The sequence below is a fragment of the Trichechus manatus genome, unplaced genomic scaffold, assembly GCF_000243295.1.
Source record: "Trichechus manatus latirostris isolate Lorelei unplaced genomic scaffold, TriManLat1.0 scaffold00020, whole genome shotgun sequence".
In the NCBI taxonomy this organism is placed as follows: domain Eukaryota; kingdom Metazoa; phylum Chordata; class Mammalia; order Sirenia; family Trichechidae; genus Trichechus; species Trichechus manatus.
In genome coordinates, this window is record NW_004443956.1 from 17,921,354 (window position 1) to 17,934,053 (window position 12,700).

General features: G+C 41.1%; 1 protein-coding gene across 2 annotated transcripts in view; it reads left to right on the forward strand.

Moving 5' to 3' along the window:
- Positions 1-12,700, forward strand: part of DPP6 (dipeptidyl peptidase like 6) — a 1,059,737-nt gene that overhangs the window by 914,623 nt on the left and 132,414 nt on the right. For both annotated transcript variants that reach the window (XM_004372755.2, XM_004372756.2), the window contains one exon: positions 11,976-12,099. In XM_004372755.2, the coding sequence (XP_004372812.1) occupies positions 11,976-12,099 (124 nt within the window). The remainder of the gene's footprint in view (positions 1-11,975; positions 12,100-12,700) is intronic.

Genomic DNA, 12,700 nt, shown 5'->3' on the forward strand with positions numbered 1-12,700 from the left:
ACACTTAATTAATAAATGCAAGAACTACCACTCTGGCTGTCACGGTCAAGTTCTTCAAGTAGCCTGTACTTCCTCAGGAGTGTCAGTGCCCAAGAGGTGTTTAGTTTATATTGAATGGATATATTGTAGGTGGGTGGGTGGGTAGGTGGATGGGTGGATTGGTGGGTGGGAGGATGGATGGGTGGGTGGGTGGATGGATGGATGGATGAGTGGATGGATGGATGGATGGTTGAGTGAAAGTGAAGAGCTAGTGAAAATGTGACATGAGATTTATTCCCAGGATGGATGGATAGTTGCATGGTAATGAAGAGCTAGCAAAAAGGTGACATGAGATTTATTCCCATCCCTCATATTCAACGGATCCCTTCACGTCCAAAGCATATTGTTGAATAAGGACTCTGTAGTCCCTAAGGTACAGCTCCATGACACCCCCTTCACTTCCTTTTCCATCATCCTGACAAGTACCCCTGCGTTATTGCCAGCTACTGAGATGGAAGAAAATGTAACGTGGTATATTCCTACATTGAAAGTAAAATTATGGAAATATACATAAAATTGTGGCATGACTTAAAATCACATCATTTTTCTGTTTTGTAAAGTGCAATCTGGAGATATTTTTATACAATTAAGTGCCTCTGCTCTGGGGACACATTCAGATATGGGTACTGTATTATGGACAGCATTTGATATTCAGTGTCATTTTCATTTGCTCAAAGGTGCCCCCTATTAAAGCACATGGTTTTTAAAAATACTTCTCTCTCAAAACAAATTTTTTTTTTTTTACCTCAGCTTGATCCATGCACTAAATATTGCTAGAAAATGCCAAAGTTAATTGCAGGCTCTTTATTTCACTAGATAAACAGGTCTTTTGTTTCTTTGTCCTTTACTGCCCCACAACTGACAGAACCTTTGCCAGAATTTGGAATAGCAAGAAGTGAGATGGTACATTAATCCCTGTGAGAGAGACAACACTGTATTGATATTTATAGCAAACAAATCGTACACAGCTCACCAGGAAGAGCCACTGCACTCTAATTGAAGGCACCTTTGGCTGGGGATTCGTGGAAATGTTGTAATATTTCCTCAGCCTAGCTTTGCTTCTGCAACAGGTGCTCCTCCCACCTGCCTGATAGCTGACCAGCTTCCTTCTGTTAGAGCAATCCTTGCCCTGCACTGTAGTTAGTAGTCTGCTGTCTGTCTCCCCACCAGACTATGAGCTCCCGATGACAAGGATTTGCCCATCTCTGTATTGCCAGAAGCTAGTACTGTCTAACAGGAGTCCCTGCGTGGCACAAACAGTTAAACACTGGACTACTAACAAAAAAATTGGCAGTTCAGATCCACCCAGAGGCACCTCCAAGGCCTGCATTCTACTTCCCAAAGGTCACAGTTGGGATCAACTCCGCGGCAACTGGTATCTGGTACAGTACTGTGTCCACCACATTGCAAGCCCTTACTAAATGCTCTTTGAATGAATAAATGCATTGGAAGGCAGATAAAGTGCTTCAGAATAAAGAGAATATTGGTTGTATTTCTTCCAGGAATCTTTGCTTTCTGTTAATATTTTGATACCAGTGGTGAAGCGCTCAGCTGCTAATCGTAAGGTTGGTGGTCCAAACCGACCAGCCGCTCTTCAGGAGAACGATGTGACAGTCTGCTTCTGTAAAGATTTAAAGCCTTGTGGGGACCGTGGTCTCAGGGAACATCTATCTCAATTGGCATAACATAGTTTATAAAGAAACTTTGGTGAGTAGCTCAACTGGCATAACATAGTTTATAAAGAAACTTTGGTGAGTAGTGTCTTAAAATCTTGTGTGCAGCTATCTAAGATACTCCGCTGGTCTCACCTCATCTGGAGCAAGGGAGAATGAAGAAAACCAAAGACACGTGGGAAAGATTACTCAAAATGACTAATGGACCACAAGTACTACAGCCTCCACCAAACTGAGTTCAGCACAACTAGATGGTGCCTGGCTACCACCACCAACTGTTCTGACAGGGATCACAATAGAGGGTCCTGGACAGAGCTGGAGGAAAATGTAGAACAAAATTCTAACTTACAAAAAAAGATCAGACTTACTGCTCTGACAGAGACTGGAGAAACTCTGAGAGTATGGCTCCTGGACACCCTTTTAACTCAGTACTGAAGCCACTCCTGAGGTTTACCCTTCAGCCAAAGATTAGACAGGCTTATAAAACAAGACAAGACTGGATGGGCATACCAGCCAGGGGCAAGGACAAGAAGGCAGGAGGGGACAGGAAAGCTGGTGGTGGAGAACTCAAGGTTAAAAGGGAGATAGTGTTGACATGTTACACAGTTGACGACCAATGTCAGAAAACAATGTGTGTACTAATTGTTTAAGGAGAAGTTAGTATGTTTGTTAACCTTCATCTAAAGTACAATTAAAAAAAAGAAAAGATTTACAGTCTTGGAAACCCTATGGGGCAGTTCTACTGTGTCCTATAGGGTTGCAATGAGTTGGAATCGACTTGAAGGCAACAATATTCTTTATAAAATGCAATGTCTGTGATTATCAAAATACTTCAATATCACACTTCATGTTATCATCTCTGTCAATCCTTGTTTCTTTCAAAGCCCAGTTCTAACATCATCTTCTTTAAAAAAAAAAACAAGATTCTGCTTAAAATCTGATTTGCCCCTTTCCTTTAACTGCTACCAAATTTGTCTTTATTGTAAAGCACTTTTTCTGCCTACCAATACATTTATTCATTCAAAGAGCATTTATGAAGACAGTGATAGAGATGGGGATCTATAGTTAAATGGAGCTTGGAATTACTCTCAGAGTCTCCTGCTCTCCAGTTGCCTCACATAGCACACGTCTCAGATCAGTGGTCTTCAGACTTTAGTGTTTCTCACGTTTTAGTGTGAATCAGAATCATCTGAAGGGTTTATTAAAACATAGATCCCTGGGCCCCACCCCCAGAGTTTCAGATTCAGGATGTCTGGGATGAGACAGAGAATTTGCATTCCTAATACCTTTCCAGGGGCTGCTGGTCCAGGGATCATAATTTGAGAACCACTGATGTAGATCATTAAAGACTGGGTGCAGAGACTGATTCTGCTACTCCTTTCTACTCTAGTGACACGCATTTTGCCTGGTTTTTCAACAAAAGCCTAGTATCATCATGGCTGACTCCCCATTTCACTCTGCTCTCTGTGTAGCCCAACATCTCTGAGTGGTGGTACAGACAAGGGTCTGTCTCAGCAGCAGCTGTCTAGATTGCTGCAAACCCAGGTCCACTTCCATGGGGCAACATGAACATGAGCTCCTGTCCCTGCCCATGCTTCTTTCCAATAGTAGAGCAATCACACTGATGTAGGTATATGATCACATGATTTATTACCTCTCTGACACCAGCAGACCCACTGGGAGAAGCAACAGGTGAGCAGGATTCACGCTCTGTCAGTGTGCAGGCTCATATAGCCATGCATATTCCCATTATACATGAATCACATCCTTCCTCTGCATGACTTCCTTGTTGTCTGAGACCTCCAACACTCCAGAGACCTTTCCAGTATCTAGCTATAGTTGGGCACCTGAAGTAGGTGTGACTTCTTCTAATTTACTTCGTTTTCATCAAGTCTTTTTATGATAATATCCCTTTGAATTCTCCCTCTGGTCAGTACTTCCCCCTTCTCCCCTTGTGATACAGTATTAGTCAAATTATAAGTGTTTTACCAATTTTTACTCTATGAATCAAGCCTCAGTACAGTCAGAGCTGTGTTCTTGGTTTTCATGGAACTTTCAGTCCTACTAACGGAGAATTGAAAAGAAGCAATGGGAAATGTGTGATAATGTGAGATAGTATAGCATAAACTGTTAAGTGTGGAAAGGTTTACAGAAAGAAAAGATCAGTGTGACTTTCATGGAGGATATAGGATGTGAGAAGCTTCTTCTCATTCCTATTTTTACAGTTCCCTAGTAAGTGCGTAGACATCTGCAACTTCACAAGGGCAAGGAAGTTGTCTGCTTCAGCCTGAGCTCCCTTGGGCTTCTCAATCTGCAGACAGTTGGGGCCAAAGGTGCCATTTGCTTCATTGTTGATGGGCTACATTCCTGATAAGAAATTCTCTGCTTGGCATAAACAGTGCATATCGAAGATTCTAAAGCAACCTCTTGGGAGGTAATTTAGCTCAAATGTATGCTCCAAACTTGCCATTCTCTTGGGGAAAGAGGCACTTGTGAGGAGACAGACATAGTACACAAGTCTGCTGGAATCTCTAAGCTGGCCCCAACCATGGATACTGGGACTCTCACCTGAGGAAAGCCTTATAAAGACCCCAATTCTATAACATTCAGAAATGGTATAAGCAAAGTCACTTCCCAAGAGAATATCACACATTAGAGCCTTTAGTACTCAAGTATAGTTTTCTTGGCTAAATCAAAACTACTTACTTTTTCCCAAAAGGACAAGGAAAAAAACTGTATATTTAGTTTGCTCATGTACATTCTAATTAAAAGCCTTTTTTGTTTGGTTTGTGAAAAAAACACAGCTTGGATCTTGATCAGCATTAGGAATATATGTGAAACCCTTACCTGTCCCAAGTAAGTGAGGTGAACCAACACGAGTAGTTCAGTCAGGGTGCTGAGTGCCTGTAAGTAGTCCCAGCGTGTGTGTGTGTGTGTGTGTGTGTGTGTATGCATATATGTGTCTGTTTTATTCTCTCCATTGGTTACCTTTATAAACTCAAATAATCTTCTTACATGTTTATTTGAAATTACATTAATTACAAATACAAATTCTTAACTCCCCAGTTTGTAAGGTGAAGATACTAGTGTCCCTATATTTTCCAACAGATCCTTTCCCTGTCCCTATCACTTAGCAAAATTATCATGTACTGCTTATAGCCCTCTCCACCCCAAAAAAATACACATTGTACTTCAAAAATTCTAGCTGCCTAGTTATTCACCAACAAAGATGTTACTCTGATGACTAAGATGCACTTGACCCAAGCCATGATATTTTCAGTTCCTTCATATGCTTGCAAATGCTGGACAATGAAAAAGGAAGACTGAAGAAGAATTGACATATTCTAATTATGGTGTTGATAAAGATATTGAATATACCACGGACTGCCAGAAGAACAAATCTATCTTGGAGGACGTACAGCCAGAATGCTCCTTAGAAGTGAGGATGGTGAGACTTCATCTCGTTTACTTTGGACATGTCATTAGGAGGGACCAATCACTGGAGAAAGATATCATGGTTGGTAAAGTAGAAGGTCAGCGAAAAGGAGGGAGACCCTCAATGAGCTGGATTGACACAGTGGCTTCAACAATGGGCTCAAAAATAGCAACAATTGTGAAGATGATGCATGACCGAGCATTGTTCCCTTCTGTTATATATAAGGTCAATATGAGTCAGAGCTGACTCAATGGCACCTAACAACAACAACCACTTAGCAAAGTCTGTTTTTAATTTTGTATCATTGAGGTTGATAGCATTTACATTCTGCCCTGTAGTTATAAGTAAGTCTTTCTTATTTTTCTATGGATTTATTCTAAAAGATTAAAATCAACAAATTGCATTTAGATTATCGTATATAAGTAGCTCTCTTTCTTTTGTGATAGATCTCAATAGTGATTGCATTTCTTTTTTGTTCAGCTTTTTGTTTTTCCTGGAGTTTTAAATTGTTTTTGTTTTTTACTTGAACTATTTGATTTTATTATACTCTCCTTTTTTTGGGGGGGGGGGACTCTATCAGATATTCTGTTGCATTGCCCTTTCCCCCAAATGTATCTCTCCAGGTATCCTCAATTCTCTCACTCTTGTCTGGATTTGTTGTTGTTAGGTACCTTCAAGTCAACTCAGATTCATAGCAACTCCATGTGACAGAGATGAACTCCTCCATAGCGTTTTCTTGGCTGTAATCTTTATAGAAGCAGGTCACCAGGTCTTTCTCCCATGAAGCCCTTGGGTGAGTTCGAACTGCCAACCTTTCAGATAGCAGCCAAGCTCTTGTTGCACAATGGTTAAGCACTCAACTGCTAACCAAAAGGTTGTTGGTTGTTGTACCTTTCTCTCTGCATATCTGGGGTATAACATTCTTGGAAAAAATAAAATAAAACCCTCCCCCCAAAAAATAAGTGCATATTGCAATATTAAATACCCCTAAGCATGGAGAAGAAAAGAAATTTCATATCAGCCTAAATTTTGATCTTGTCAAAACTTACTTCTTTATTGTTGGCTTGTGAGATTTATTTTTTTCATAATTAAAAGATTTCATCAGAATGTATTTAGATGTTTCATCTGTTTCTCAGAATATGGAAAATCTGTGTAACTGCATAGTCGGCATTTTTTCTTTTCTTTTTTTTTTTTACTCGTATGCAAAATCTCTTTTTCTATACCTTTGGTTTTTGTGCCTCTTCTAATCACTCTAGTTTCTCCACAAGAAACACACTTCTTGAATGTAGAGACAACCCATCTGCTTCCATTTCACCTATGTGTTACATTCTTCTGCCTTCTGGGAAAGGTTTCCAATTTATCTGAATCAAATTTCTATAATTTTCAGTTTTAGTTTCTTTGAAATCCCTCATCACACCTTTTTCATCTCAACTTGTATTTTTATAGTTATGATCTTCCTGTGTATTTTAGTACATTTCCCTTTCCTTTATTCTGCAATGTTTTTATGATTTCATAGTTTTATACCTCAAAAAGGAGACATCAGCCCACATCTCGTATTTTGCAACAGTTGGCCCCTTTCTCTGACCATTTGGACACTAATTGAAACCCTTTCCAGATGAAATCTGGAATGCATAGTCTAACGCATATTCATCAAGTATGGTTCCATTGGGCTGAGTTGAGTTTTTCTTGTCTTCTTTAGAAATTTCCTCTGACATTCTAAGTCAATTGTTGTTGTTATTGTGTGCTGTCAAGTCGATTCCAGCTCATAGCAACCTTACATGACAGAGTAGAACTTTCCCACAGGGTTTCCTAGGCTGTAATCTTTACAGAAGCAGATCAGCAAGTCTTTTCTCCCGGGGAGCAGCTGGGGGGTTTGAGCTGCCAACCTTTTAGTTAGCAGCCAAGCGCATAAACATTGCGCTACCAGGGCTCCTTATCTAAGTCAATTAGTGGACATAAACAATTATTATCTCATGTAACACCACTGTAGTAAAGGTTTGGCTTCCTAAATTTCTGGCTGGTGCAGACCCAGCATTGCTGAGGGAAGGATAAGACAATGGGAGAGAGAAAAAAATACTTTCTGCTTTTCCATGGCCAGTGCTGCCTTGTTTTACGATCAAGCAAACATAGGCAACTCATTCTTTAGTTTAATGCAGCTCCATCTATGTTACAGTTAGATATTTTTGATGTTAAATATTAGTGGTAGTTTGACTTTTCATCATTTTTGAGTCTTTATGGGCGTATTAATACAAAATTAGTAAAGACTAACTCAGATTTACTAGCCAGACACCATTGTGTGCTGGAAACATTGTTTATAGATTCTGCATTTGATATGGGCAATGTTGATGCCATATATGACAACCAGACAGATGCTCCTCCTAAACAATCACAATAACTTGAGATGGGCACAGCCTTGGTTACTAACACCAACCTTATGATCAACCTTATGATGCACTTCTTCTATATATGATTAAGTTAACAGCTTTGAAGTTAAGGGAAATGAAAAAATATTAGAAGTTAGAAAGACTTCACTTATTCTATTTAGGGATTTCTGCTTGGGGAAATTTTCCTTAAGCTGGTAAATGTTTTATTTTCATTTCCATTAACATATAGTGTGTCTACAAAATCTTACAAAGCAAAAGAATGTCATACCACCCAAGGTAGCACCTCTTTCCGAGGCACTCTACACCAGCACCAAAACACAGCTCATACTCTTTTTAAATGCCCCCCCAAGGGGCAATGCTTTATTTTTGCAAGTTGGTTTTTATTTATCTATCCATCCATTCATCCATCCATCCATCCATCCATCCATCCACCCATCCACCCATCCACCCATCCACCCACCCATCCATCTCTCTAATCTCTCTCTTTCCATCTCTATCTCTTTCTGTCTATTTATTTTATAACCAAAACTAGCCATTGCTGCTGTTCATGAAATTAGGGAATATTGATTTGAGATGGGATGTTGCCATGAAGGCAATGATCCCAATGTAAAGTCTGAAGGAGATTCAGATGAAAGGTCCAAAAAATGTTTTAATGAATGGCAACATGATTGGAAGACACATATAACTGCCTGAAAGGTGAAAAACCACTACTTGTGTAGAGGGAGAATTGTCATATATGTGTGTATTTAAAAAAGCAGTCTTGATATGTAATATCTTCATAGAGCCCTTGTTGTTGCTGATTTTTCACAAGTAGATTTCCAGTCCTTTCTTCTGAGGTGCCTCTGGGTGAACTCAAACCTCCAATCTTTTGGTTAGCAACTGAGCATGTTAACCATTGCACCACCCAGAGACTCCAATCTTCATATAAGCCAAATGTAACTACACCCTTTTGTCAACTTTTCCATTTCCTAATTTGGTATATAAACATTATGCATGGAAATCAATAGATGCATGCAAAGCTTTTTTTTTTTTAATTGTTGTTGTAATAAAACTCTTTAGCGATGCCTTTGGAACAAATCATGCAAGAAACATCATTGAGCTGTGTACTATTTTATAGCCTGGGGGTGGGGCTGGGAGGAAATAAGTATATGTTGTGCAGCATCAACCGAAATTTTATGGCCCAACATAACAATTGATTGTTCGTGTTTAAAGCCGTTAACCACAAAGTATGGAAGTGTAGCAGCAAGCCTGCCTTCCTGGCGCTGAAACGCAGTCAAGGACTTTACTGGGGAAGCTCTGTTATGATCTAGAAGCCACTGCTTGGAGCCACTCTGCTCCTTTCCTCTTCTTATTGTTGTTAGGTGCCGTCGAGTCAGTTCCGACTCATAGTGACCCTATAGGACAGAGTAGAACTGCCTCATAGGGTTTCCAAGGAGCAGCTAGTGGGTTTGAACTGCCAGGCTTTAGGTTAGCAGCCGTAGCTCTTAACCACTGCCCCACCAGGGCTCCTCCTTTCCTCTTAGAACCATGTAAAACTTCCAGTTAGAGTGAGAAGAGTGCTACAGCTATTATTGTTTGTTTGTTTATTTGACTTTCCTTGTTTGTAGTATGAGGCACACTGTACAGAGAAAAAAAATAATTGTACTAAACATTAGAACAAATGTCTGGACCCGGGTTGCCTAATTAACTATGGAACCTTGTGGTGTGGAACATCGTTGTACATCAAGGGATGGAATGGAGCTTGCCTCTGTGAAAGTTTTGGTTCTACAACGAATTTTATGTGTAATCCGAGTCCTTAATTTCTTCATCTGTGTAATATGAATTAAAACAAAAGCAAAACACTGAGATTTTGTGGTGATGAAATGAAATGAGACATATTAAATACAAACTCTTGAGACAATAAAAATTATTAAGGACTCTATTGCATTGGGCAAATCTGCTACAAAAGACCTCTTTAAAATGTTAAAAAGCAAAGATGTCACCTTGAACACTAAGGCGTGCCTGACCCAAGCCATGGTATTTTCAGTCACCTCATATGCATGTGAAAGCTGGACAATGAAAAGGAAGACTGAAGAAGAATTGATGCCTTTGAATTACGGTGTTGGTGAAGATATTGAATATACCATGTACTGCCAGAAGAACGAACAAACGTGTCTTAGAAGAAGTAAAACCAGGGTCACTATGAGTTGGAACTGACTTGATGACACCTGACAACACAGGTCTACTCTGACCCATGGGGTCGCCATGAATTGGAATCGACTTGACAATAACTAGGTATATAAAGACTATTTGTGCAAAAGAACACCCTAAAAACTAGAAAGAGGCATAGGATGAATCAGTGGAAACAATAATAGGGTCCTCCCCAGTTAGCATGGAGGCCATGGGAAAATAAGCATTTCAGGAGATCTTTTTTTTTTTTCCTTCTTCTTCTTTGATTTCATCCAAGTGGAATATGGGTGCTGATACAGGAAGTGCAGAGTGCTACTGTGGATTCACACACATACCCTGGGCCATGAAAGTCTTCATTCAAACATGTCCAACACTGGTCACTCTGAGCACACAGGGAGTTAGCATACCCTGACCTGATGGCCCTTCCAGTGGGCATTCTGCCTCCAACATCTACCTAATGTGGACCCAAAGACATGGCATGATTAAAGTATTCCACGTGAAGGAAGGGCTGGGCACAGACCTTGATTTCTTTTAAAGAACTAATGTTAAATGAGACATGTTTCATACCTACAGATATTCGGGGAGATGATCAGACCCCCATCATTATAAACGTCAGTGCCAGCATTCAGGCAGCGAGACAGACTCAGCAAGCCAGGCTCCAGAGTGAGTGGCTCCTAAAGGACGCGTCAGCTGTCAGAGGAGCATCCACATAGAGGAGCGAGTGGGAGCGCAAATCCTGTAAACACAGACACCCATCTCTCAGGGCGTGCGGGCTGCATGAGCAGATGGTGTGAACAGAAACTGCCGTATTTCAAAAGTCCCAGAAGTTGAGATGGTTGAAAATCATAAAAGTCTGATTATGCCTGAGTAACCCTTCTCTTTGTGTATATATTTTGTGTACTTCTTACCACCCGTGTCCGCAGCAGTTCCCCAAGGTTGCCACAAACAATTTTGGAGCTGCTCCTCCTGGCCACGTGGGAGGGGATGGGCTGGAGTCAGAGCCGCTCGCCTCTCTCCAGATGTTTGTGTGTGTTGGTCCTGTTTACTACGTTTGATTCATTTAGGTCAAGTTATGGAAAACTTGGATTAAGAGGTAGATTTAAGGGATGGGAGACACTGAACAATTTAACCTCCTGGTTAACTAAGGCTTAGTCCAAAGCACCTGGTCATTTAGTCTTCTCTGTTGAAAATAATTATTAAATGTAGTAAGACCACCTCTCCAGTTTACTAGGAGTTGTCTAGGGAATGTGTCACAGTCTTTAGTGTTAAAGGATCTTGTAAGACCACAGAGTAATCCTTCTGAACATTAGCTCTCATTATAGATATAGACGGGGTAGGTGATTGAATGAGTGTCAGCTGGCCCCTAGAACATTCTTTGGGATTTACCTGAGGAAATTCATTTTGTGCACATATTTTCTTGACATTAGTTTCTTCCCTTAAATGTAATTTTTTTTTAATCCGGCTTTTGGAGGTCTCTTAGCAATTGAAGTAATTACCAAAAGCACCAATGCCTTGTGCTAAGTATAGGCTGACACAGAATGCTGTGTGTGGTATGTTCCAGTTTGTGTCAAATCAAGAATGTGGCATCTAGGGTATCAAACCAAATTTGCCTGATGCCCAGAGCCATGAACCACTTTCCTTAACTAGCTGGAGACTGTCTCTGGTTATTTTCTCCTTAAGGAAGAGGGAAAAAGGAAACAGAACCTTCCTCCGCACAGGCCCTTGATGCCTTTCATAGTATTTAACGCCTTCTAGGTGTCTCCTCCAAGCCCCTTCCTAGCGCGTGTTCTGTCCTGCCTCTCCTCTGGCCGCCACCCTGCCTCCCAGTAACACCAAGTTGTCCGTTCACCCTGGAGTATGGCATGCACAGCAGGTCGGCAATAAAGGGTCAGCTGAAACATGTGGCTTATCAAACCCACTGATCAGGCCCCAAAGGCCCGCCAGCTCCTGCAGGTGGGGGAACAATCTAGCAGTTGGGCCACATGAACTTGCATGTGTAACTCTCTAAAACATTTCAGAAACAATCATACTGCGGTAACATTTATTTTAAACATGTTAATGACTCAACTTCTTATCAGAGTTTATGAAAGTACGTACTTTTGAGAAACCGCCATTTCGGAACTTCACGGAGTGTGGAAATCCACCCATCAGCCCCCTGCCACACTCCAGTCTCCAGGACTGCGGTGTCCAGGGCTGAGGTGTGACATCTCCTGGTTTCCGTGGGCTGTGTGGGTTCCTGCACAACTACTAACTTGTGAATTTACATACTTTCAGGGATTACTACATCACAGTGGTGAAATGGGCCACCAGTACCAAAGTCGCGGTGAACTGGCTGAACCGGGCCCAGAACGTGTCCATCCTCACCCTCTGCGACGCCACCACCGGGGTCTGCACCAAGGTAGGTTAGGAGCAGGTGTCGGGAGCACCAGAGGCTGCACCAAGCTCACGGTTGAGTCATCTGGGCTTGATACTTACAGACAAACTGCTAAGCTACTTCTAGGTTAAACGTAGCTTCCTCGTGTTTCCAGGTCTCGGTTTTTGGTGCCACCTGGTGGATAAATTCAGTAGTGCTATGAAAACACAACCCCAAAACCCAACCAGTTGCCATACAGTCGACTCCAACTCATGGCGACCCCATGTGTGTCAGAGTAGAACTGTGCTCCATAGGGTTTTCAGAGGCTGATTTTTCAGAAGTAGATCACCAGGACTTTCTTCCAAAGCACCTCTGGGTGGACTCTGAACCGCTAACCTTTCAGTTAGCAGCCGAAAACAATCCAAAGTTGCAAAATTATTCCTGACATCTCACAGGTGTGCCCACTCTGCCCTTTTTGGATTTCTTTTTTTTTTTTAACTTTTTTTTTTTTTTTTTTACTGTACTTCAGGTGCAGGTTTACAGAGCAAATAATTTCTCATAAAACAGTAGTACACATATTGTTTTATGACATTGGTTAACAGCCCCACGACATGTCAACCCTCTCCCTTCTTGACCTTTTTTTTTT